This window comes from Rhinopithecus bieti, unplaced genomic scaffold (genome assembly GCF_001698545.2).
Source record: "Rhinopithecus bieti isolate Rb0 unplaced genomic scaffold, ASM169854v2 scaffold_4553, whole genome shotgun sequence".
Lineage (NCBI taxonomy): Eukaryota > Metazoa > Chordata > Mammalia > Primates > Cercopithecidae > Rhinopithecus > Rhinopithecus bieti.
Genome location: NW_016804694.1, coordinates 2,281,418 through 2,307,961, shown reverse-complemented (window position 1 = coordinate 2,307,961; position 26,544 = coordinate 2,281,418). Strand labels below are relative to the sequence as shown.

The following is a 26,544-nucleotide window of genomic DNA, read 5'->3' as shown; positions in this document are numbered from 1 at the left end:
AGGTCACATTTAAAGAGCAGAATTTTGAAAATCCATGGGTAGACGTCTTTGCTGCCAGTCAGCATGATGGAAAAACATGGGTCTTGGAGCCGGGAGGCGGGTTTTAATCCAAGCTTGGCCACAATCTTAATTTAGATTGTTTTGGTTGTAAGGAAAAGAAATCAATAACTTTAACAACTTCAAAATCCCCAAAATGAAGAGGAGAGATGTGCTGTAAGGAATGGGTGGTGCTCGTAGGATAATCAAGGGTTGCAACCAAGAACTGGACCATTGATATAACCATACTGTCATTCTGCCCCTTCCTCCCTGGGCTAACTATGATCTGCATCTCGTCCTAGGGTCAGATTCCCGGGATTTAAAATCTGATTGGCCCGGCTTCAGTCAAGTGTGTTCCTCTGATCCAATCAGCTGTGACCGGGCAGGTGGGATCACACAAACCTCAGGAAAGGGGGCCTATTGTGAGCTAGGCAGATATTCTCTAGAAGGTGCCTAATGCAATTACTATCAGTAGATCCTAGGGAAGATATCTTCCTTCCCGGACTCATGGTTCTCACCTGTAAGTGAGAGATTTGATCTGTGTCTGGTTCATCATTACATCTACTACGCCTGTTTAATAAATGTTAAATAGACTCCAATGATCTCTATATCGGCTTCTGGTTCTGACCATCTGTCTTTTAGAATTTTCATAAGTAAAGCATGTGGGTACAAGGATCTTGCAGTGAGGGAGAAGCAGGGGAGAAGGAGGGTGTGCTGAAACTGGCTAGGGATGCCTGGGGACTTCAGCTTAAGCAGTCTTTTCTCTGGGCATCTTTCCAGGGCCAATCCTCTGTCCCCACCAAGCAGCATTCTGGCCAGAATTTGGCTTCTCTAATAAACACTGTCCCTGGAGGGACAGTGCCCTTTACAAGCTATTAAATTGGCCACCTGACAGTTGCCAACACAATGCCATTTGAGAAGCATAGTCCAAAGTGGGGGGACTCCGGATTTGATTCCGGTGTCCAGAATCCAGACTCTTCCACTTATTATGTGACCTAGTGGGTCACAGCCCTCTGAGCATCACAGTCTTCGCTGCCCAGACAGATATGAGAATCTTTGTTCTGCCTTATTCATAGAACTGTTTGAGGGATATTGTGTATAAAATTATCCATAATAATTGAACTATATTTGTGGTGTGCTAACTAGATGCCAGGCATAGCATCATGTGCTGAAAAGGATTATTATGTACAATCCTCACAAGAGCCTTATGAGGTAGCTGCTACTATGATCTCTGTTTCACAGATGAAGAAACTGAGGCTCAGAGGTTAAATAACTTGCCCAAGGTCACACAGTTGATGAACAACAGAGTCAGATGCCGTGCTCTGAACCACTAGGCTCTAGTACCTTTGTTTGTGGTCCAGTTGTAGACAGACACAATACTTCCCAGGGCCTAAGACCTCTCAGATAAGCTGAACGTTGAGACCCACAGAGCTAGGAAACCAAAACTTGGATACCAGAGAAGCAAACTTCTGGGTTTATTCCTTCAGTCTAAAAACTACATGAATCAAAAAATCTGTGGGCTGTAAATGAAGTAACTCAGCTCAAATTAGCTCGTTCAAAAAAGGGAATGTGTTGGCCTCCACTCTCCGAGGGGCAAAAGTGAAGCTAGGGCACCTGGAATTCAAGTTTCAAACAAGCACCCCCAGGGCAATCTTCCTCATTGTCTCTCACTGTGGCTGCCCTGTGCTGGCTGCCTGCCCTTTCATACTCCATGAGCTTCTTCTCTGGAAGAGAACTCTGCTGCCAGCAGTTCCAGCATCACATGTCAGCTGCTCTGCAACCAAAGCTAAGGTGGGATTTCCTTTCCCAGCTATAGGTGAAACAAATCTCAGGGAAGGATTCTTATTGGCCCAGCTCAGATCATGAGTCCTCCCTTCTGAACCAATCACTATGGCTAGTGACATGTGGTTCTATGATTGGCTCCCCAGCTTAGATCATATGCCACCCATGTGAATAGTGGGAGTGGGTCTGTTATAAGAAGATAGGGTGAGAGGGAGAGATGGCCACACCAATGTGAAATCTGGGGGACTCTCTGAAGCCTGGGTCACCCCAATTTGTATCCTTTCCAACTGGCAACAGCAACCTTGGTTTTCTCCTTCCTCAATCTATATCTACTAAGAAGTCACCTAATAGGCTGTTAGTTTCATATTCTTGTTTACTTCAGAGAGACTTATATGGTCTTTTATATAGAAAGAGGGGGTGAGTGTCCTCTTCCGCCAACTAGTTCATTCACGGATGTACCTCAACTTTCATGTCTGGAAAATTGGGGCAATGGAGCCTGCCTTACTTTCCTCGCAGAGGTATGTGAGGACCTACAGAGTTAATGGATGCAAACACTGCTGTAGAACGAACAAAGTGCCATATTTACAAACACAGGATCTATTTATTGATTTATTTACACTCCTTTGCGTTTCAAAAAAGGATTTGAGATAGCTTACCAAAATGCACACAATATAGTGGGATAAAAATAGTAAGGGGATAGAGCAGAGGGAAAACACGGGTAGAAAAATCAAATAAAGCTAGGGAAAATTCTTGTACCTGGAAACTTATGCTCAAAGTCCCTGAACAAGTTTGGTTCTGAGCTTCCTCATGAACAAAGTGGGAAACATGATCAGCTACAAAAAATAGAGTAGTCACAGGATAAGAGAATTATCAGTATGCCAGGAAAGGCCACAGAGCTTAGCTCAGCACCAATGTCTGGTAGAAATTTCTTCTCATCAAGAGGATGCTGCAGGGTGGGCCGGGCGCGGTGGCTCATGCCTGTAATCCCAGCACTTTGGGAGACTGAGGCAGGCGGATCACCTGAGGTCTGGAGTTCAAGACCAGCCTGGCCACAATGGTGAAACCCCGTCTCTACTAAAAATACAAAAATTAGCCAGGCATGGTGGTGGGTGCCTGTAATACCAGCTACTTGAGAGGCTGAAGCAGGAGAATCACTTGAACCCAGGAGGCGGAGGTTGCAGTAAGCTGAGATTGCACCAATGCACTCCAGCCTGGGTGACACAGTGAAGCGAAAAAAAAAAAAAAAAAAAGATGCTGCAGGGTGGAGTGGTCTGCATATTCAACAATATTTAGAGATCCTTTGGTTTTCATGTCACTGGATGTCTAACTCTGTTTCATGTGGATTCACTGTCTACAATTTGATTTATGTTAACTGAAAACTGGATACCAAAAAAAAAGCAAGCCCATTCCCTCCCCCCCCCCCCCTCCTTCCTTCCTTTTCTTTCTTTTTGCAGGGTAACATGAGGTTGGGTGCAAGGAGTGGTACGTGAGTATTCCCCAGTGAAGTATGTGGACAAAAAAGTTCTAGCATCTTGGCTTAGCCGAAATGTATAAAACTCACTAAGACATAAAACTGTTCCAAGCAGGCCATAAAGGCACTGCTGCCTTTGCCTCAGAACTTGGGCTATAATGTGCTGTCCTGGAACAAAATGCAAACATAAATCAGCTTTCACAGTATTTTTAACCACCTACAAAATTCTTCATTTCCTGCCTGAAATGCTTCTGACAGTGAGCGATGCCACTCTCCCTCATTCTTGTTCTGAAAAGGTTCCCTTCGGGCAGTGATGGGGACCCAAAACTGGGTCCCACAGCTCAGGCAAGCCCAGGAGGCATGGGATAGAGGAAATGATCTCCCAGGGTCTCTAGGACGAATAAGCCAGGGATGTGGCTAGCGTATAAAATGCTTTCGTGCAAAGTCGGAAAGGGCGCCCCTTCTTGGCACAGGAAGCCCTGTGGGTTCCCCCCTGGGATGCCCTCTCCTGCATCTTTGCCTGACGCAATCTCACCTGTCCTCCTGGACCCATAGCCTCCACAAAGCCACCTCCAAATACCCATCCCATTCTCTTTTTTCTGTACTCCAAATGCAACAATAGCGAGTACCAGACAGCTGGCATTTAATTATATGATGTCTGGCATGCACTATTTCATGTTGTCAGTCTGTCGCTCTAACTAGATTAAAGAGATCTTGAGGTAATCGTTAGTTCTTACTTTATTTGTCTCCCTTACAGATAACGAGGAAGCTTTATGTCTGCATACCTTACAAATAACAAGGTCATGAAAAACAGGAGCCTAGGGCTACTGTCTCGTTCTCCCCACTGTACCCATTGAGCAGACAAAATTGATAGCCAAAGAGGAGGCTTGACTTGCCCAAGGTCATGCAGTGAGAACCTGGGCTAGCCAGGAACGACTCCAGTTCTCCTGTCTGTCAATGCAATGTTCTACTTCCCTGAAACACTTAGTTCTAAAACCCCCAAATAGGAGGTTCAGAACCACAGCTCCCTGGGGTAATAAAGACAGACAGACAGACAGCTGGCCCACAGTAATCCATCTGCTCACGGGCAGAATTTCCAACACGGAGGCAAGTCAAGCCGCTCTAAGGCTCAGCAAACAGCCTCCATGGGAATCCAAGCTGGGTCTTCGTATGTGCCAGGGGGATGAAAGGACCTCAGTGGGGTACCTGGAGCGCTTGCATCCTCCCTGACACCACACAGGTCACTATTGTCTGCGATGTCTGGGGCAGAGGAAACCCGTCATTGATGGTCTCAGCAGGAAGGACACGTAGACAGGTGGAGAGGGCATCTCCTGTTTACAGAGAGACGCTTGTGTTTGCTAGGGGCTGCCTTTTGCAGTGAACTATGCACCCTTGATAGCAGGAAACCACCCAAGTATTTGCCCCAAATTTATGATAACAGATACAATAGTGTCAAAGCTGACAGAAACTGAAAACAAAATAATAACAAAAAATACCCATGGCAACAATTGCTAAGCAAAACCCTATAACGACAAGCTGGCAGCAGCCTCATCAGTCCTGCTGAGGCTCTCCTGGGCACTCACAAGCCACAGCACCCGGCACTTCGTACTTCTCGCAAACACCCTATGAGTTTGGTATGATGTGCTTGTTTATAGATGTGGAAGCTGAGGCTTAGGGGGCTGAAGTATCTTGCCTCACATCACAGGCTGCTAAGAGGCAGAGCTGGGACTGACATCCAGGTTGATCTCCCTCTAAAAGCCTCCCCTTTCACTAAAACCCACATGGACTGTCATTCCAACCCCACTTCAAGCATTTCTTCCCATTATCAGACCTGTGAGACAAGGTTTGGTTGGGAAAACATGAGGCTCTTCAGAAAGACAGACAACAGATTGCCCATCATTTCATGGACAAGGGACCGACATGAGGCACACCCAGATCTCTGTGGCTTTTTCTTGGTGCCAAACAAATGCAGAAGGAGCCACTTCTCAAAGAACACAGTGTTTTTCTTCCTCTTCTCATCTCCCCTGGGCCGGTGCCTGTGATAATTGGGAAGCACAGAGTCTGGTTTTTCTGGGATTGGAACCAATGCTGTGAAGAGAGTTCTGACAATAAATGTTGATTGACAGTTGATGGACAATGTTCTTGAATCAGTTTTTCCTGTGCTGGGTGTTAAGCTGAGAACTGCACTAAGCAACTGTTCAACAGCCTGCTTCCTGTTCAGACAGAATTTACTACACTCTCTCTCTGTGGGCCTCAGTCAGGCAGCCAGGCGAGATGGTATCTCAGTCCCCTTCCAGCTCCATCACTCAATGTCTCTACCAGGAAGAGAACACAGATCTGAAAACATTTTTTTCCCCTAAACACTGAGTTGGGGTTATTATTCACACACACAAACACAGCCACCAACAGAGATAACTGGTCAGGAAATAAGGAGCTTTGATTCTGGTCTCATACTCTTTGACCTAGTAATTCTACTTCTGTGAATTTATCTTAAGGAAAGAATCCAGAGGACAGAGCTGTGTGCACAAAAATGTTCGCTTTCACAATATTTGGAGTTACTGTCAATAAAATGATGTCCAATGCAACAATGGGAGATACTCACTTGGTGGCACATGAGGCCACCGCAAATGATAATTTCAAAGACACAGAAAAACATCCTTGGCATTTTCAAAGACACAGAAAAACATCCTTGGCATAATATCAAATTGCAATTCACCCTCCATTAAGGGGTCATGAAATAAACCTAAGAGGTTTCCTGCCACCAACTTGTTTTTATTTTTATTTTTTGAGATGGAGTTTCTCTCTTTCTCCCAGGCTGGAGTGCGGTGGCATGATCTCGGCTTACTGCAACCTCCGCCTTCCAGTTTCAAGTGATTCTCCTGCCTCAGCCTCCCAAGTAGTTGGAATTTCAGGTGCCCACTGGCACACCCAGCTAATTTTGTATTTTAGTAGAGACGGGCTTTCGCCACATTGGCCAGGCTGCTCTCAAACTCCTGACCCAAAGTGCTGGGATTGAGAGGTGAAGCCAGCTGGACTTCCTGGGTCAAATGGGAACTTGGAGAACTTTTCTGTTTAGCTAGAGGATTGTAAACGCACCAATCAGCATTCTGTGTCTAGCTAAAGGATTGTAAATGCACCAATCAGCACTCTGTAAAATAGACCAATCAGTGCTCTANCAGGCTGGAGTGCGGTGGCATGATCTCGGCTTACTGCAACCTCCGCCTTCCAGTTTCAAGTGATTCTCCTGCCTCAGCCTCCCAAGTAGTTGGAATTTCAGGTGCCCACTGGCACACCCAGCTAATTTTTGTATTTTTAGTAGAGACGGGCTTTCGCCACATTGGCCAGGCTGCTCTCAAACTCCTGACCCAAAGTGCTGGGATTGAGAGGTGAAGCCAGCTGGACTTCCTGGGTCAAATGGGAACTTGGAGAACTTTTCTGTTTAGCTAGAGGATTGTAAACGCACCAATCAGCATTCTGTGTCTAGCTAAAGGATTGTAAATGCACCAATCAGCACTCTGTAAAAATAGACCAATCAGTGCTCTATGTCTAGCTAAAGGCTTGTAAATGCACCAGTCAGCATTCTGTAAAAATGCACCAATCAGTGCTATGTCTAGCTAAAGGATTATAATACACCAATCAGCACTCTGTGTCTAGCTAAGGGATTGTAAATGCACCAACCAGCACTCTGTAAAAACGCACCAATAAGTGCTCTGTGTCTAGCTAAAGGATTGTAAACACACCAATCAGCACTCTGTGTCTAGCTAACGGATTGTAAATGCATCAATCAGCACTCTGTAAAAATACACCCATCAGCACTCTGTGTCTAAAGGATTGTAAACACACCAATCAACATTCTGTAAAATGGACCAATCAGCACTCTGCACAATGGACCAATTAGCACTCTGTAAGTGGGGACAAATAAGGGAATAAAAGCTGGCCACCTCCCAGTAGCAGTGGCAACCCACTCAGGTCCCCTTCCATGATTGTGGGAGCTTTGTTCTTTGGCTCTTCACAATAAATCTTGCTGCTGCTCACTCTTTGGGTCCGTGCTACCTTTAAGAACTGTAACACTCACTGTGAAGTCAGCAAAACCAAGAACCCACAAGAAGGAACCAACTCTGGACACAGGATTACAGGCCTGAGCCACCATGCCTGGCCTTGTTTTTTTCATTAAATAGGCAAGAATAGAAAATAACAGAGTGCATCACAGGCGGTAAAAGTACTTACTGTGAAACTTTGGTTTTGGTTTCATGGATTATTGGGCCATGGTATAAAATATATTTTTTATCATGGGGTCACAGTCAAAACATTTCAAAGGCCGTAGGTCTATTTTGTACAGTATAGTAGGATTACAACAATATAAAATATTGTGTGTGAGGCCAAGCCTGGGAGGAATAAACAGAAGCAAAGAGTAACCGATAAGGTTGGTAGAATAAAGGATGCTGCTTCTCAGTTACATGTTTTCTGTGATGTTTGTAGGCTGTTCTTACAATAAAACAAAACAAAACAAAAAGTTGGCCGGGCGGGGTGGCTCAAGCCTGTAATCCCAGCACTTTGGGAGGCTGAGACGGGCAGATCACGAGGTCAGGAGATCGAGACCATCCTGGCTAACACAGTGAAACCCCGTCTCTACTAAAAAATACAAAATCTAGCCGGGCGAGGTGGTGGGCGCCTGTAGTCCCAGCTACTCGGGAGGCTGCGGCAGGAGAATGGCGTAAACCCAGGAGGCAGAGCTTGCAGTGAGCTGAGATCCGGCCACTGCACTCCCGCCCGGGCGACAGAGCAAGACTCTGTCTCAAAAAAAAAAAAAAAAAGAAAAGAAGTCAAGACACAAAGGAGAAATAACAACAGAAGGTCATTATCAGATTCCACTGGCGAGGAGCTCAGGGCTCCTGCACCGGCCTTGAAGGATGGACAGAATTTGAATCAGGGGCGTGGCCTAAACAGGGACACAGTTTTTGCTGAAACACAAAACACACTGAAAGAGAAACTAAAAGAGATCCTTTTAGTTAAAAAAGGATCTAAGTGATGCAAAGTGGCTTAAAACTGGGGAAGAAAGGGGCAGGTCCACTCCCGGACTGTCCATTGTGCCACCCTGTACCGACTTTTCCTTCCTCCACCCACCTAGGCTGAGACCTCAAGCGAGAGGTTGCCCCTCATAAACATGTCCGCACCAAGCCGGCCGCGCCCCTCAACAAGATGGCGACGTCAGCAGCCCCACCTCCCGCTGCCTCGGTGGCCAATGAGGGAGAAGCATGAAGGCTTGAGCATGCGCATAGCGACTTGGTGGGCGCGTCCAGTGATGACTTGGGGATCCGGGCAACTAACATGACTAAAAAGAAGCGGGAGAATCTGGGCGTCGCTCTAGAGGTGAGGGGAAAAGTGGGGTTTGGGCCACCTTGTTAGTTGCCTTCTCCTGGCCGCGGGATAAGGGATGGGCTGGGCTGTAGGTGGGAGGAGGAGCCAAGCGGAGGTAGAGAGGGCGACGCGGCTTGGGGAGAGGGACGGGAGGGGTGAGAAGGCCCACGGGGTTCCCGGAGGCAAGTTAGCAGGAGAGGGTACCGGATGGGCGAACCAGACTAGAGGGCATCTCCAGAGAGGAAGAGACATGGAAGTGAAGGGGAGCCCCAAAGACGGCCTGGCATAGAAGTGAGGGAACTCAAAGCGGGGGACACAGAACAAAAGGGATGGGTACAGAGGTGAGGGAGACCCCAGAGAAATAGAGACCTGTAGATGAGGGGAACTCCCAAAGGGCTAGGACGCAAAGATGAGGGAGCCCATTCTGGTGTATATTACTAATGGTTTAAGTATCCTCTAAAAGGGGAAATTTTTCCTCCAGAGTATGGAAGCTTGTACCTTCAAAATTACTTTGGGAATATGTAAAGATAATTCGGTCTCACGCGTCCGTGTGAAGAGACCACCAAACAGGCTTTGTGTGAGCAACATGGCTGTTTATTTCACCTGGGTGCAGGCGGGCTGAGTCCGAAAAAAGAGTAAGCAAAGTGTGGTGGATTATCATTAGTTCCTATAGGTTCTGGGATAGGCGGTGGAGTTAAGAGCAATGTTTTGGGGGCAGGGGGTGGATCTCACAAAGTACATTCTCAAAGGTGGGGAGAATTACAAAGAACCTTCTTAAGGGTGGGGAGATTACAAAGTACATTGATCAGTTAGGGTGGGGCAGAAATAAATCACAATGGTGGAAAGTCATCAGTTAAGGCTATTTTCACTTCTTTTGTGGATCTTCAGTTTTTTCAGGCCATCTGGATATATTCGTGCAGGTCACAGCGGATATGATGGCTTAGCTTGGGCTCAGAGGCCTATCTGACAAATTCTGGAATTGGTGATGTGACTGAATGGCTTAAAAATAATTTGCTGCATATAGAAGGGAAAGAAAACATGCATACTGAGCAGCCACTATGTGCTACTTTCATTGCATTATCAGTTAATCCTCACTGCAAGCCTGTGAGGTTTGTACAGATGAGGAAATTGAGGTTTCAGGTGGAACCCAGGCTGTGATGGTGGAAGTGCTGGAGCCTGGGAATCAAGCACAGGTGGTCTTCCTGGAAATTCATCTTGCTTCCCCTGTTTCCCTTCCCTTAGGGCATCCTCCTGGAGGTTGCAGGAGAGGTACCGGGTCATAGTCTTCTTCAGGCTTACTAGTAAGTTCAGTGATTCTCAAACTTTAGCATGCATAGAGTCACAGCGCTTGTTAAAAGTGGAGAGCTGAACTCTTCCCACACCCTGAGTATTCAGTAGGACTTTGATGTGCATTCTTAACAAGGAATCTGCTTTTTTTTAAGACAGAGTCTCGCTCTGTTGCCCAGGCTGTAGTGCAGTGGCATCATCTTGGCTCACTGTAACCTCTGCCTTCTGGGTTCAAGTGATTATTGTGCCTCAGCCTCCCGAGTAGCTGGGATTACAGGCACGTGCCACCATGCCTGGCTAATTTTCGTATTTTTGTAGAGATGGGGTTTCACCATGTTGGCCAGGCTGGTCTTGAACACCTGACCTCAAGTGATCTGCCCGCCTTAGCCTCCCAAAGTGCTGGGATTATAGGCATGAGCCACCATACCCGGCCAGAATCTGCATTTTTTTTTTTTTTTTTTTTACAAGCCATGCACACCCTGTGGTGATGCAGGTAGTTTTAGTAGCACCCCTTGAGAAATATTGGCCTATACTTGGTAGGAAAAAGGTTGATGGAAATGTGAAGAGGATGGTTTATGAATGCTGAAATGAGATGGCACTGCATGGTGGGAAGAACATAGACTTTATAACCTGTATTAGGGTACAATAAGCTGCAGTAACAGAGAAACTCCAAAACTCAGTGGTTTCAAGAACAAGAAAGTGAGTTTTTTTCTAACAGGCTAGAGCAAGGGGCAGCAGATGTCTGCACATGGTCAGATAGTAACTATTTTAGAAGAGACATGGTCTCTTCTAAAGAGCCAAATGGTCTTGGTTGCAACTACAGTTGATCCTCATTAATCACAGATTCCACATTTGTGAATTTCCCTAATAGCTAAAATGCATTTGTAACCCCAAAATCAGTACTCTCAGTGCTTTTGTGGCAAATGCAGAGTAGTGGGAAAAAATTGGAGTCGCTCGAGGTCCATGTTCTCAGCTAAAGTCGAACAGGTGATGCCCTGCCTTGTTTCAGCTGTCCTGCTGTAAACAAGGGCCCTTATTGTGTTCTATTTAGTGCCCTGTTTTTTGTTTTTTGTTTTTTTTCATTCTCGTGTTTTTTATTGGTGATTTTGCTGTGTTTTGCTTTTGAGACGGAATCTCGCTCTCACCCAGGCTAGAGTGTAGCGGTGCACTCTTGGCTCACTGCAACCTCCACCTCCTGTTCAGGTGTTCCCCCCTTCCCCTGCTGCAGCCTCCCTAGTAGCTGGGATTAGCCCACCACCACATCCAGTTAATTTTTGTAGTTTTGGTAAAGACAGGGTCTTGCCATGTTGGCCATGCTGGTCTCGAACTTCTGACCTTAGGTGATCCGCCCACCTCAGCCTCCCAAAGTGCTGGGATTACAGGTGTGAGCCACCACCTGATTTCGCGGTTTAAAGTGCGGTTTAAAGTTTCTTAGATAAACTGTTCAGGCATGATATAACTCATGTTGGTTGTGAGTCCAGTGTTAATGAATCAACAATATATATTGAATAAGGTCACTTTAAACAGAATCACACATAAAACAAGGTGGCAAAAATGTGTCCGTAGGCTTGCAGGAACCCAGCCTGGTTCAGTATTTGCTAATTCAATATTGGAGGCAACTTTATAGGACATAGCTACCAGGAATAACAAGAACCAACTGTATTCAGGCTAAGGAGTATGTAAATGAAGCAATATGTAAATGAGTGGGTGTGTCAGTGTTCCACTAAAGCTTTATCTGCAAGAACAGGCATTAGACCATTTGGCCACAGGGCTTAGTTGCCAACTCCTGGTCTAGAGTACCAGGTCTGTGGTGGTTCTGCCAGATTCCCTTCCTCTGTGGCTCCACCATATCTCAGGATCTTGTCACCTTATCAGTGGAACCAGGGCGTACCCCACTGATGTGTCCACTGGCAGAGAAAGAGGAGAATGGAGGAAGCATACCCACTGTCCTGGGCCCAAACTGCCCACTTTCCATTGGAAAGAACTAAGACCCCACCTGACTGCACGGGGACCAGGGAAACGCGTTCACCAGTCAGGAGGCCACATAGCCAGCTACTGTTTGCTTACTATGGAAGAAGAGACCAGTGTGTTTTCACAGACAGCCTGTAATCTCGCTGCAGATGGCACCTCACCTCACAGTGTGGTTGTGAAGATTAAACGAGACATTGTGTTAAGTGCCCAGCACGTGCCTGGCACGGGATTGGTGATCAATACACGGGAGCTCCAGCCTTTGTATTTCTTTTGCATCCTTCCATCATGGCTGAGTCAAACTCGTTCTTGGGCATTTATTTGTTCCCTTGTCTATAACATGAAGGACTTGAATTTCACCAGGGGTTACAAACTCCTTGACTGTGGCCCAAATGCAGATCACAGATGTCTTCTGTTTGGCTGACACAGATTTTTAAGTTTTTATTTATTTTTTTGAGACAGGGTCTTGCTCTGTCACCCAGGCTGGAGTGCAGTAGCGTGATCTTAGCTCACTGCAGCCTCCGCCTCCCGGGTTCAAGTGATTCTCGTGCCTTAGCCTCCCGAGAAGCTGAGACTACAGGCGTGCACCACCACGCCCAGCTAAGTTTTGTATTTTTAGTAGAGATGGAGTTTTACCATATTGGCCAGGCTGGTCTCGAACTCATGACCTCAAGTGATCCGCCTGCCTTAGCCTCCCAAAGTGCTGGGATTACAGGCGTGAGCCACCACACCCAGCTGGATTTTTAAGTTTTTAAACTTGGTGGGGCATGTATTCTCCAAGTGCCTTATACTGGGGCAGATTCCATTTTTTTACCCTCTCCATACCACTGTAGATATTTCTATTTGCTATCTTGGTCCCTAAGTTTACTTTTTGCTTGGATATTCGAAGATTTGACATCTGTAACCGTGTGCCTTGGCAAAAGCCTGACATCTGGCTGGCTGTCTCCCCACCTTGCTTCTCAGTTGCCCCCAGCGGGTCTAAGTATTGAATGTGCACTGATGCTTAGTAGCAGTAGATATTGTCCTCTTATTAAAAGTCTTGTGCTCAGAGCCAATGAAGTGGTGATTTAATCAAAAATGTTTGTTAATCTGACGAGTGCAATAAAACCCCCACAAGTAAGTGATCTCAGCACCTGCAAACAGTCTCCACTTGTAATGAAGCAATTACCAAGCAGGCAGCACTCACCCGTAGGGCTGGCTCAGGCCAGCTGTATAAGCAGTCACCTCTTAGGACGACCAGGGCACCCTCTAGCCTCCTCAGAGTGGTTCCTTTTATCCAATTCATTTGCCACCATATGAGATCTCAGAGTTGGAAAAAACTGTGTTTTAGCTTCTGATAATTTATTCTTAATAAGAAAAGAAAATTAGAGGTCAAATGAGAAATCACCCACCCAGTACTGATTTTAATGTTGTGTGGGAGAAAGGAAATGTTGAATTCCAGTCTAAACTGAGAGGAGAATTTTGACTGATGTGAAACCTGTTTGTGTTTTCAGATCTCTGATAGTAATGAGCTGTTCCTTGGTCATAGCACTTTTCTTTTGTAGCTGGGCTGTTCAAACTGGTGTCTTTAGATGTTTGGTCTTGAGTTAACAGATGTGTGGTGTCTTAGCCAATATCTTAAAGCAGATAACTTGGTTGGATCTGACCCCTAGTACAGAAAGTCTATCAATTTGGAAAGCTTTTGGCTACAAGTTAAAGAAAACTGACCTCAATGATTTAAGCAAATGGGAGTAGACTTTTCCCCCTATAGAAATTTGTAGGGGCCAGGCACATTGGCTCACGCCTGTAATCCCAGCACTTTGGAAGGCCAAAGTGGGTGGATCATTTGAGATCAGGAGTCTGAGACCAACCTGACCAAAATGGTGAAACATGCTTTCTACTAAAAATACAAAAATTAGCTGGGAGTGGTGGTACACACCTGTAATCCCAGCTACTAAGGAGGCTGAGGCAGGAGAATTGCTTGAACCCAGGAGGCGGAGGTTGCAGTGAGCCAAGATCATGCCACTGCACTCTAGCCTGGGCAACAGAGACCCCATCTCAAAAAAAAAAAAAAAGAAATTTGTAGAAAGGTGGCTACTGGCATTGGTTCAAAAGTTCACCTATGACAGGGCTGATATTTCTGCATTCTATTAGCTGTTTCCTCATGGTCACAAGATAGCGGCCACAGCTCCAGTCATAATATTAAACTTTAAGTCAGGAAGGAGGAGGAAGGAACAACACCGTCCCTTTTATCAACAAAGCATAAGCTTCCCCGGGAATCTCCTAGCTGACTTCTGGACCGTCTCATTGACCAGGACTGGGTCATGAGTAAGCCTAGCTGCAGTGAGGCTGGGAGAGCGTCTGCTGAGGTTTTCCACCTTCTGGAGTAGAGGTGGGCAAAGGAGCTGGGGTGGGGAGTTGGTGTTGTGTTGGCCAGTTGACAGTATCTGCTGTAAGGAATAAAAGCTAATGCGAGTCATTGAAAATTCACTGGAATCCTTACCAGAAAAAGAGGGCAGGATCGGCCGGGCGCAGTGGCTCACGCCTGTAATCCCAGCACTTTGGGAGTCCATGGCGGGCGGATCACCTGAGGTCGGGAGTTCGAGACCAACCTGACCAACATAGAGAAACCCTGTCTCTACTAAAAATACAAAATTAGCCAGGCATGGGGGCACATGCCTGTAATCCTGGCTACTCGGGAGGCTGAGGCAGGCGAATGGTTTGAACCTGGGAGGTGGACGTTGCAGTGAGCCAAGATCACGCCATTGCACTCTAGCCTGCGCAACAAGAGCGAAACTCCGTCTCAAAAAAAAAAAAAAAAATAGGGCAGGATCACTGACCATGTGGGAGAAGTGGTAGGCTGAGGGGAGAGAATGGCCTAGGCCAGGAAGAGCACCGGAAGGCTTGACACTTGTGGTTATTTGTATGGTGCCAGCCACTGCAGTAGCCTCTGTGGGGCAGGGCGGGCAGAAGCACCAAGTGTGGAGCACTGCTTTGGAGCAGGCTGTGCACAGGGCTCAGGGGAACCTCCCAGTTTCCTGAGACAAGGGTTAGGAGCAGGTGAGTGGACTGTCAATAAATATTTGCTGAAGTGGCTCGAGTGGCAGGAGGAAGCATTGAACCTTCCACCCTGACGTCTGGGTCCAACTGAGTGACTGGGTGGCCAGAGGTGAGGAGGCCACAGTAGAGCAGGTGGTTAGACGCCACCTTGCTGGGAGCCCAGAGCCCCAAGCCAGGGGCTGGGAGAAAGGCTCGCGGCACGCAGAGGACTGTTCAGGGGCCGCTGACCATTAAATGAGCCTCACCTGCTGCCAGGCGGGAGCGACAGGTCGCCATTGGACAGGTGATTTCTTGCGGCAGCCTGCGTCTGGCTCTGCGCCACTTGACGGGGGTCAGGAGACTAAAACCTCATTACCTAGCGCGGCTGGATGGCGGCGTGTGTGGAGTGGCTGTCTGCCAGCATCTTAATGAATTCATAAGGCTCGGGGTGGATGCCAGTTCTTGAAAAGTGCTTTGAGCCTTTCAGCGATGAAGAAGCTTTTGCTAATTTATCAAAAAATAGATATCGGGGGGAAAGAAGAGAAAACAAACCCCACACCACCCTCCGGCCCAGGGACAGCAGGGGTCTTCGGGCGCAGACTGACTGACTTGTAGGGCTGGCTCGGCCTCCGTCTCCGCACCGGAAGGCGTCGGGGCTCGCCTGGGCTGCAGCGGCCCCCTCGCCTTTCCGACCTGGCATGGGGGTGCGTGTCCAGGCAAGTGACAAGCCCCTAGGCTCTCCCTGCTCTTCCTGAAAATTGTTCATTGATTAAAAACTGGGAAGGTCAGCCGTCTTCAGCTGCACGCTCTGCGAGAGAAATCCTCACAGAGCCTGTTGATGTGGGGAGCCATGGGCGGAGGTTTGTTTTCTGCCCCCACAGAGCTCTGTGAGCTGCCTCCACAGAAAAACATCCCTTAAACGATGTGGGAATAATGGGCCCTTTGGGGTTTGAGGCTGGTCACCTGGAAGATTGAGGCCCAAGACCCCCGTGTGACTTGCTGTGGAGCCTGAAGGCCCCAGATGGAAAGCCCCTGCACTCTTGCCAGAGACCATCTGGGCAGGCACTTGGCTGCTTTACCCATTGTAATAAATGTCCTGGGGTCTCCTGACGTGTGAAAATGAGTGGATTTTCAAAAATCCAGTTCCCAGGCTGCTGGGGCTGGAGATGAAACAGCTGACACCACTCTCCTGGCTTCAGTGAAAGGGAAGTGAAAGGGAAGTGAAAGGGAAGGCTTCAGTACTGCTGGGGAAAGAAGGGTTTATCAGGCCCAAGTAGCCCACCTTTTTCCTTCTCCAAACTGGATCTGTTTTGAGTGAATCTTGGAGGGTGCTTTGACAGTCTAGGTGATCTGGGGCAGGATGCCTGGGATGTTTGTGAAGCTTATTGAGTTGGCTCAGTGTAAGGGCAGACGCTGGGCTCCTGTCTCCTCTGTCTCAGCAAACACATTTCAATCAGGGCTTTCCCTCACAGAGTATCCGTTATGTAGACAGAAACTGAGCACAGCCTTGTACAAGATTATTCCGAGTAGAGAATCTGCTGAAGCCAGATCAGCGAGCTTAGATGGGCTTCAGCTGGGATGTGGAATGACTGTTCTGCAGAATCCTTCTTTGTCATGAATGGTTTCATGAGGGATTTTGGAGAAAGAGCTTGAAGTGGTGGAAAGAGCATAAGCCCTGAAGCAGAAAAACCCAGATTCAGGCTTCAATTCTGCCCCTTCCCAGTTACACGACCTTGGGCAAGGTGCTGAAGACCTCTGCATGGGAGCTTGCACCTCTGTTAAGATGCAGATGGGCCCTTGCACAGTGGTTGCAGACACAGGAAGCTGCCCACAATCTGCCCAGCTCCGGGCGGGTAAGGTGTGGAGGTTGTGTCCAGGAGCTAGGGGTCCCTCAGAGCTGGTGAGCGCTGCCTTCTCCATGTGGCATGGTGGTTAAGGGCACAGACCTGGCCACCTAGCTCCCAGACTTAATGCCTGTGTGACCCTGGACAGTTACCCATGTCTGAGTTCCCTCATCTGTCAAATGTGGATGCTAATGCCGCCCACCTCACAGGGTTCTTGCAAGCATTACGTGAGTTAATCGGTGTAAAGCGTGTAGGTCAGTGCCTGGCACACAGCACAGACTACAGAAGTGTTGCTGCTGCTGTCACTGTTGTGGTTCCATTTTGTCTGGACTTTTGGTTTCCAGAGGCTGCTTACACTCATGCTGTCATGCAGACACTGGAGACTCCGTGACTTGAGCTTGGCTTAGCTACCGTGGCACCACGCTCTTTATTGGAAGGTCTCAGTGCCCAGTAAGGACCTGGCCAGCCAGGTGCAAGGTATGCCCCATGGCCACTGCCTGACCCTATGGGAAACCTGTCACTCACTGGCCAGAAGCTCCTAAGAGTAAGGCCGGAGAGACAGCAAACAACTTCCTAAACCAGAAAGCAGAGTGGCCTGTGTGGCCCAGTGCCAGGCCCTGGGGGTGCCTTCTGCCCTTTCCCAGAAAAAGGTCTGGCCCTAGACAGTGGCTCATTAGGGAGTAGGCAGAGAGCCACCTCCCCGGCCATCTAGATGCTCTGTGGGAGCACCATTCAGTAGGAGAATGGAGTGAACGGTAGCCAGTGGCTTGAACTGTCTCATGCTTGTTGGCAGAAGAAAAGCATATGAGGCCCCCAACAGCAGCCAGCCCTGGAGCTGGCACCCCCTTAGCTGACCTGGCCAGGATGCTGGGCGGTTATCTGTGCATGAGCTGGCAGGAAGTTCCCTGCCCCCAGGAAGCCTCTGTGGGGCTGATTCTGAGAGGGCCTACACTCCTGAAAAGATGCCTCACGGGGATTTCAGACGAATTTTACAGTTTCTCTTAACACAGTGGTTTTATGGCATATAGGACCCCAGGGAGACTTCCTTAAAGCTCCTAGAATAAGGTGATATTCCCCAAGTCAGGCAGCAGAGGGGAGTTTGCTTATCTGCCTGGGGGCTGCTGAACTCCAGGCCCGGGTGCTTGCAGGAAGAGTCCCTTCCCCTGCTGCTGGGCATGAAGAAGCCATTTCTGCTCTTGGCACTTGCCAGCAGGACTGACGGCCCTACTTGGCTAGGGCCTTGTCCCCAGCACCCCTCAGGCCTACAACACAGTCTCTGCGGCCTTGACTGCCGGGCTGACTTTACATCTTCTCATTCTTCTGCACAGAGCACCCCCTCTGTGGAGGGCCTTTGGTCTCATGGGTCTCCTCGCTGAGCTCACTCCTCCCCTCCACCCAGCAGGCCTCAATTCCCTGCCCCAGGCTCTGATACTGAGAAGCAGCAGTTCTCATACTGACTTAGGCAGCATCACTACGGGGCTTTTCTGTTTAAAGAAAAGACTTGCTAGGTCCCAGTCCCCAAGGCTTCCCCTGGGGCGTTTCCCACCTTTCTACCTGAGGGAGGCTCCTTCGCCATTCCCTGCCTCATATGCCTCTTTTTCCTTCCTCCTCCCCTCTTCCTTCGTGCTCTGTGTCTCCCCTGCCTAGGCAGACCCCCCAGCCATCACCCCAGGCAGTTTTTAGCCACTGCTGGTCTCTGGGTAAAGAACAGACTTTCCCCCAGGACACCCTTCACACTCGTCAACCTGTTCCTTGGCCCCCTGGACCACTTGCACAAGGCTTCACACAGGTCTTCACACAGCGCCTCCAAGGGCTCAGGCTGGGCCAGATGCCAGGAAGCACAGTGTGCTGGCTTACAGTGGGTTCATACCACCGCCTCTCTTACCTCCTGGGGTCCCCAGAGCCCCTGCAGATCGCAGCCCTGCACCCCCTGCTGACTCATCTCAGTGACTGGGACACAGTGCTCTTTTCCCCCGTGTAAAAATTGACCTTGGTTTTCTGAGTACAAATATAATGCATGGGTGCTTCTTAATGTTATTGTACAGCAGGGGGCACCTGCTCTCTGCCCCTACACTGTGCCTGAGTGCCGTCTAGGTCTCTGTCTTGGCTGTCTCCACTTTGCTGGTCACAGTCACAGCCAGAAATGCTGCCCCCTGATAGCTCCAGGCAAGTCCTGGCACCTGAGCCAGCCATGCCTCTTCCTGCCAGGTGGCCCTACTATGCAGCCTGTCGGGCGGGAGTCCTGGGAGCCCCCATGGCCTTCAGAATATAACTTACCCTTCCTATTGGGCTTGGTTGGATCCCTTCCATGGGGCCTCTTCAAGCTGCCTAGAACGATGGGGTGGGTGAGCTCTGGCTCTGGGCCTCACCTGCTGTTCCACATTTTCTCAGATGCCCACTAATGCCCAGACTGCCCTGAGGCTGTTCCACCTTGGACATGGCTCCACGCCTCTCACGCTAGGATTCTACCAGGCGCCATGTCTGCAACCTGGCCCTGGCTCCAGAGGCCCACCCTAGCTTTCTCCCCGGGCAGGATCGCAAGGTTCCCACCATGCCATGTTTAGAGCAAGCGAAGCGAGGTGGCTTATGGCCTGTTGCTGTTCTGACATCTGCCTTGGGGGCCCTCCCTGCTGAACCCTTTCATGGACTGGGAATGGCCACATCCAAGCTAGAGGGGCCCTCCTCTCCCCCCTGCACTGCCAGTCAGCAACCCATGGAGATTCCTCTCCACCTCATACCCCTGCTGCTGTTTTTTGAGACAGAGTCTTGCTCTGTCACCCAGGCTGGAGTGCAGTGGTGCGATCTTAGCTCACTGCAAGCCTCCACCTCCTGGGTTCAAGCAATTCTTCTGCCTCAGCCTCCTGAGTTGCTGGGACTACAGGCATGCACCACCACGCCTGGCTAATTTTTGTATTTTTAGTAGAGACAGAGTTTCACCATGCTGGCCAGGATGGTCTCGATCTGACCTCATGATCCACCCACCTTGGCTTCCCAAAGTGCTGGGATTACAGGCGTGAGCCACTGTGCCCAGCCACACCCCTGCTTCTATCACCTTCTCTTACTCTTGCCATGGACTAATTAGGTTTTCTTTTTTTCTTCAGAGATCCAGTGCAAACCACTCTCTGATAATAAAGATGGCAAAAACTTACTGAACTCTGACCGTGTAAAGCATGTTCTGGGCATCTTACCTGTATGGCTCCATGTCATCCTCACATAACTCTTTGAAATATGAAACGTGGTTATCTTTGTTTTACACGAGTCAACTGAGCACAGAACTAAGGGACTCGCCCGGTCATACCACAAGTGTGACAGAGCCAAGGGCACTGATTATAGCCCATGCTCCTTACCACTTGCTCACCCGAAACCACCATTCCAGGCTTCTGGGCACTTGAACTCCCAACTGCTTGCCCAGTTCTGGCACTTCTAGAATCTTCTCGACATTTGTCTCCTTATCTGGTCCTAATCCCCACGTCTTCTCTCCTGGTTGTGGCTGTCTTGTCCTTTGTTGCCTTCAGCCTGGTAGTGGCAGGGAGAGAGCTAACTCCCTCAAATATGAGCAAAGACTGCATATTTGCCTCAGGTCGTCTGCAAAGTGCATAATCCGTGTGCATGCAGTTGAGAGTTGGCTGAAAATCCAAGTCGGGACTTCCTTTAAGACCCCCTTTCTGGGTCCTCTCCCACCTTTCAGGCCCACCTGCTGTGTCAGCTCTGCTCTGTAGCCACCACTCCTGACCCCAGCCACAACTAAAAGAGGCATCTGGACCTCCCTTCCCTCCCTGCCTCTGCAGCCAGGTCCCCCGGTGTCCCTCCACCCATGTTGACAGCTGGCTCCTGCTTCAGCAAATGCTGCAGGGTGTTTGATTGTCAGCTTCCTGAACCAGGCCCAGTGCTGGGGACCCAGCAGGGTCACCTTCTGAGGATGGGTTTGTGGCCTCTGAAGAGCCTCTTGACAGTTTTAGCCTCCCCTCACTCAGCCCACATCAAGCAGCTGGGTTATAAAGAAGGGGAACTTGCTATTTAGAAGGGAATCAGAGAGAGCTGTCAGCAGGACATAAATATTCATAGAGGGAGGTTAGAACTTGAGTCCCTAAAACCTTGATTTGTGTTCGACCGTTTAAGCCTCATTAAAAAGTGGCAAATGAAAGTGGAATATTCAGTGGAACTGCAGATAAATTGGGCTTGTTCAGATAAAGGCCCCCGACTGCCAGCTCTGCAGGCTCTGCCCAGAGCATGATAGCAGATTGGCTTGGCCACTTGTGGTTTGCCAACCTCAATTTTAAGATTTTGCTTAGCATGAGTTCCTGGCCTTGCTCTGGGGGCAATTACCACTTGTTTGGGCACTTGGTAGCCTTCCAGAGGTGATGAGGGATGGAAGTCCCCAACCTGCTCCCTCCCCAGAATGACATGCAAACCAAGGCCTGGCTCAAAGGCTGTAAGGAGAAATCTCACCTAGAACTAAGACTTGCACTGGGCAATCTGCAGAGTGCATAATTTATGTGCATGTCTAGTTGTTTCTCCTTCTCCTAGCTTTTTCTAGCTTCTGTGGACATGAGGAGGGAGGGTTTCAGACTCTTGCTACATGAGACCTAAACCGTCTGTCCTAGCCCCTCAGTTCCACCCAAGCTCAACTCCACTCATTGTGGCTAAAAATACAAAGACTGCAGCAGGCTAGGCCTTGTGGTGGGCACAAAGAGGAGACAGATGGTCACTGTTACTTCTAGGACAGAAGCTTTAGACTCAGGCCTCTGCCAGGACCAGGCAGGTCACATATATAAGTGGAATGGGCCAATCTGTGGGCTAGACCTGACCTACGGGCTGCCAGTTGGCACCATCTAGAGACCCTTAGAGTTTGGGAAGATAGGGTTTGGACACAAACAGGAGGGCAACAAAGAATGCACTCAGCCTCATGAAGGAAGGACTGGTTAATCTGCCAGGAGGAGGAGGGTGGAATGCACTCCCTCCCCTGCCACAGCCAAGGGCAGCAGGGAAGCCTGGTGGAGGAGGTAGGGCATCAAGAATCAAGCTTTATTTGTGCTCCAGTAGAATCTGGTTCCCTGATTGTGGTTTCTACACCATAGGAAACTGAGTCTCAGGGTATTGTGGGGCTGGGCTGTGTGCTGGGGGTACTGCTGTAAAGGGGAGGCCGCATGGTGGCCTGAGACACTGGCATGGGGCTGCCACTCTTCCCTGAGCCTGGCTTCCCAGTGTTCATTTCCCTGCTGCGCAGGTTCCAGGTAGGCCTTTGGCCTCCCCAGGAACAGTCCCATCTCCTGGCTGGGTCTGTTTCCCAGGACTGCCCTCCTTTTGGGTGCCCATTAGCAGATAAATGACACAATTAACCAGGCAATTAACTCAAGGCTCTGCGGTTGCTCTCTCTCTCATAGGGCCCTGCCTATGGGGCTGGGGGTGGCAGTGGTGGCGCTGCAGGGCAGGGAGTGGATGGTGTGTCATTGCCAGGCCTTCCTCGGGAAGAAGGAAAAGTGGCTGACATGGAAGTGGCTGAGATGGGTGTTGGCCAGAGAGAGAGGCAGAGGTCCAGAGACTTGGAATGTGACTCCCCTGACACCCAGCCCCAGAATGCCTGCCACCCTCTGACCAGCCATCCTGGGAGGCAGGGATCTTACCTGCAGTCATTTATTACTAACCCTGCAGGGGCTAACTCCAGAAGCAAATGGGGCAGAGAACTGGCTGAGACTGATAAGGAGAGGAGTGTCCCACCCTGACTCCTCAGAAAGTCATTCCATTTAGGGGACCCCCATTCTTCCATTCATGAAATAGAGGTCTTATTTGCCATGTCTCCTAGGGAAGTGATGAGAATGAGTGAAGTCAGAGATGGGAAATGGAGCATTATGGGGCTCCGAAGCACTATTCAGTCAGCTGCTGGGAGGGTCACAGAGCCCCCCGAACCCTTCCACCCACTGACACCCAGGCTCGCGCCAGCCAGAGAGGTGACCAGCTAAACACCTGGAGACTGAGTCAGACACAGGAAGATGGACTTTCAATGCCAAATGCATGGTGCCAGGACCCAGGTTTGGACAACCCAGTCCAGTATGTTATTAAACATTTCTCCACAACTCAAATATTTCCCCAAGAACACTTCTCTGAAACTCTAATCAAACAAATGGAAAAAACAGATACCTTAACTATTTTGCTACCTTGATGGTAGGTAAAGTTTTGCTTAAGAACCAAGTCAGAAAGGAAGAAAGGTGTTTTGAGGATTTTCTCAGTAATTTTCTTGATTCTCACAGAAAATGTTTATTTTACAACTTGAACTACTAAGTTATTAAGATGAAATATGTCAATGAGAAAAACACCTTTGCATTGCCCCTAGATGTCTAATCACCTGGCCCCACATGTGTGGAGTGTTTGGAAGCCAGAGTTTCTTCACAGCGTCTCCGCCACTTTAGGATACACCTGTGGGGAAGGTGCGTGCCGTGTTCAGGGTTCTGGTTGCTTCTGTTGTGGGCCCAACTGGGGCATCATGCTGGGGAGACAACAGATCAAGGGGCTGCTTCTCTCCGCCCCCAACCTGTGCTTGGCCCAGAGGGCTGGGCCAGCTGTGAGACCCTGGGCAACACCCACTGCTGTTTCCAGCGTGGCTCAGGCCACTGTCCTATGCAGCTCAGAGCTGAACCACGTGGAAGCAAAGGACAGCAAAACAAAGATACTCCAGGGAAGATAGGCCTGGGTGCCCTGCCCCTGTGAAAATGAATGGAGGCAACACCTGTCCAAGAAGACTCCCGGAGGCCCTGCTTCCCGGTCCCAGTGTTTTGAGAGCTAGAAGCCTCAGCAGCGCACCTCTCTGTGGCCTTTGTTTCAGATTGATGGGCTAGAGGAGAAGCTGTCCCAGTGTCGGAAAGACCTGGAGGCCGTGAACTCCAGGCTCCACAGCCAGGAGCTGAGCCCAGAGGCCAGGTAATGCTCCTGCCCAGCTACCCCACCCTTCCCCATCGGGCCCCCACCCCTTGTATCTATCCTGGGTCCCCCAAAGTAGACCTGAGGCAGAGGGTTTAGATCCCTGACATCTTAGCTTCAATGTACCCCCCTCCCCCAAACAAGACCCAAGCCCTGCCAACCTGGCATGCCAGCTGCCCCTCAAGTGGGAAAAAGGAAAAGGATTTGGGCCATGAAACTCCTTCCCCCTCACAGGAGGTCCCTGGAGAAGGAGAAAAACAGCCTAATGAGCAAAGCCTCCAACTACGGTAAGAAAGTTCCTTTCAGTTACCAGCCCCAGCCTCCAGTCCCCAGAGCCAAAAAGGGTCAGAAGCCCAAGGGGCCTGACAAGGCAGCAGGGAGCAAGGGGGTTCTTTGGGAGGGAGCCAGCCCCCAGAGGCTGCAGACACCCCTGCTAGGCCCAGCAGCCTGCGAGAGAGCAGGGTTGTTGCTTTGTTCTAAGGGAGGATGAGACGGCCTGTGGGTCTGTCTGCTCTTTGGGATGAAGGGATGTGGCCGTGGCCAGGTCTAGAAGACACTCATTGACCCAGACATCGGAAGTCTGCTCTCACCCCAGCCCAGCCCAGCCCACCACACCCTCCCAGGAAAACCGTGCAGTGGAAGTGAGGGGTAAAGGAAGCCGAACCTCCCATTTGGGTACGGCAAGGGCTCCTGTGGGTGGAGCGATGCCGCCACCTTCTGGGCGCTGGGGGCAGAGGCAGGTAGAGGCCAGGCCTGGCGGGGCACTAGAGGGTGGCTGGCAGGCTGGTGGGCTCCCTGCTGAAGGCTGGGAAGGACCACGGTCTACAGGTGCTCCTCAGACTTGTCTGTTCTATTCTCCCCTGGGGGACCAGGCCTGGCCAAGCATCAGCCCCAGGAAGGCGCTAATGGCAGGGAGCCTGCTGGTCTGATGAATGCCGTAGGCACAGTCCACACGTACCGGCCCTGCCTGGAGTTCAGCATGTCTGGCCCGGTGCAGCCTGGGCCCTGGACTCAGTCTGGCCTGCCCAGAGTAGCTTTGCAGGTGTCTCCTCCCACTGCCCAGCACAGACAGGGATGGGACATCTGTTTCCCTTCAAGTTTAGCGGTTTTCACACAAAACCACACCACCACTCAATTTAGCCCTCAGAGAGTACCCTCTACCTGCGTGTCACCTGGAGGGGATACTTATATACATAAGTGTGGCCACAGAGCAGCAGGACTGATTTCCTCTTGAGTCAAGACCAGCTGCCTCACGGACAAAAACTGCATCTTAGCATCCCTAGATTCTGCTCAACCAGGCACCCGGCAGAGGGCAGGGACTCAGGAAACACGTGGCCCCACCTGGCACCTCCTCCACTGTCAGGCCCAACGAGGCCCCAGGTGCCCTCAGTTTCTGAGGTGGATGAGATACCTGAAAGGCTGAGCACCACACAGCCAACCCCATGACAGGCTAGCGGACTCACCTGGCGATGTCACACCACCTCCTAGCCGGGCTTTCAGGTGTGGCATTTTTGGTGACTCCTCACCCACCTCATCCTTGACCTCAACCACATTTAAGGAGCAATAGTTGAGCAGCATTGGGCATTGGGACTTTATTAGGCTGGGTCTGTAGCCAAAAGGGTGTCAGGATTTGGACAGATTAAGAAGGGCACGGACATTTTTATGGGTAAGGAGGTGGCTGGGTGCATCTCTGCCCTCAGCAGTGTGTACCCACTCACTGGAGAGGCAGAGCAGAACAACAGATGGGCCTAAACTGCCTGTCCCATCCCTATCACCCTCTTTCCTCCCAGAGAAGGAACTGAAGTTTCTTCGGCAAGAGAACCGGAAGAACATGCTGCTCTCTGTGGCCATCTTCATCCTCCTGACCCTCGTCTATGCCTACTGGACTATGTGAGCCTGGCACTTCCCCACAACCAGCACAGGCTTCCACTTGGCCCCTTGATCAGGACCAAGCAGGCACTTCAAGCCTCAACAGGACCAAGGTGCTGGGGTGTTCCCCTCCCAACCTAGTGTTCAAGCATGGCTTCCTGGCGGCCCAGGCCTTGCCTCCCTGGCCTGCTGGGGGGTTCCAGGTCTCCAGAAGGACATGGTGCTGGCCCCTCCCTTAGCCCAAGGGAGAAGCAATAAAGAACACAAAGCTATTCCCATCTGCTGAATACATGTCATGGTCTGACTAGCAGAGGGTGGGGGCCGGGGGCAGGAAGGGGCAGCAGCAGGGGCCGCACTCAAGAATCAAGGAAGAAGAGATGTTCAAGGGAAAGCTCTGGCTTACAATTCAGAATAGAGGAGAAGGCCCCTAGCTCGAGTGGGAAGTAAGGAGACAGTGGGAAGCACTTCCCCAAGCCAAATAGTGGGAGTTACTTCCAGGGCTCGGGCACTGCTGGGGCTGAGCAGCAGACATTGTGCCACCTGTCCATCCCCCCACTACACACTGTCATGCCATCCAGCCAGTGCCATTGCTTGTAATTATGGGAGAAAAAGTGCAGTCTGTGCAGTGAAGGGTGGCTTGGGGACTTGAAGTGGTCATGTGGCAATCCTGGGGGAGTGCGGAGTTAATCCATCTTCGACAGGCAGGCAAGGCTGAAGAGGCTGCGAGCGGGCAGCAAGAGTCATGGTAATGATCAGACAGACTTACGGTGACAGTGGCCAGTAAATCAGGTAGGGTTTGTAGTGAGAAGGAGGGGTGGGGCTGATCAGAGGAGGAGCTGTGGCAGGAGCAGCAAACTCAGATATCCCCTTTTACCCTTCCACCCCCCAACTCTAACTCCTAGCTTAGGAATAAGGAGGGGAGCAGGTAGGAGGCTGCAGCAAGGCAGAACAGAGGAAGGGCGTGGATAGCTGAGATGAAACCAATTAAGTAGGAAA

General features: G+C 50.0%; 1 protein-coding gene across 2 annotated transcripts; it reads left to right on the top strand.

The window, feature by feature from the left end:
- Positions 1-8,564: 8,564 nt before the first annotated feature.
- Positions 8,565-25,834, top strand: CCDC167 (coiled-coil domain containing 167). 2 transcript variants are annotated; one of them, XM_017870145.1, is made up of 4 exons: positions 8,565-8,659; positions 23,585-23,679; positions 23,914-23,966; positions 25,470-25,834. In XM_017870145.1, the coding sequence occupies exons 1-4, from the start codon at positions 8,618-8,620 to the stop codon at positions 25,571-25,573; spliced, it is 294 nt and encodes a 97-aa protein (XP_017725634.1). In that variant the 5' UTR covers positions 8,565-8,617; the 3' UTR covers positions 25,574-25,834. The 2 variants fall into 2 exon arrangements, with proteins under 2 accessions (XP_017725634.1, XP_017725633.1); XM_017870144.1 differs by lacking the exons at positions 23,585-23,679; positions 23,914-23,966; positions 25,470-25,834 and adding an exon at positions 23,096-23,578 and having other exon boundaries at positions 8,604-8,659.
- Positions 25,835-26,544: the final 710 nt, after the last annotated feature.

Bases quoted from the DNA above. Each gene is read 5' to 3' on its own strand.
- CCDC167 (XM_017870144.1), top strand. From the start codon at position 8,618: ATGACTAAAAAGAAGCGGGAGAATCTGGGCGTCGCTCTAGAG. The intron at 8,660-23,095 runs GTGAGGGGAAAA...CATTGCCCCTAG, and splicing joins ATCTGGGCGTCGCTCTAGAG to ATGTCTAATCACCTGGCCCC.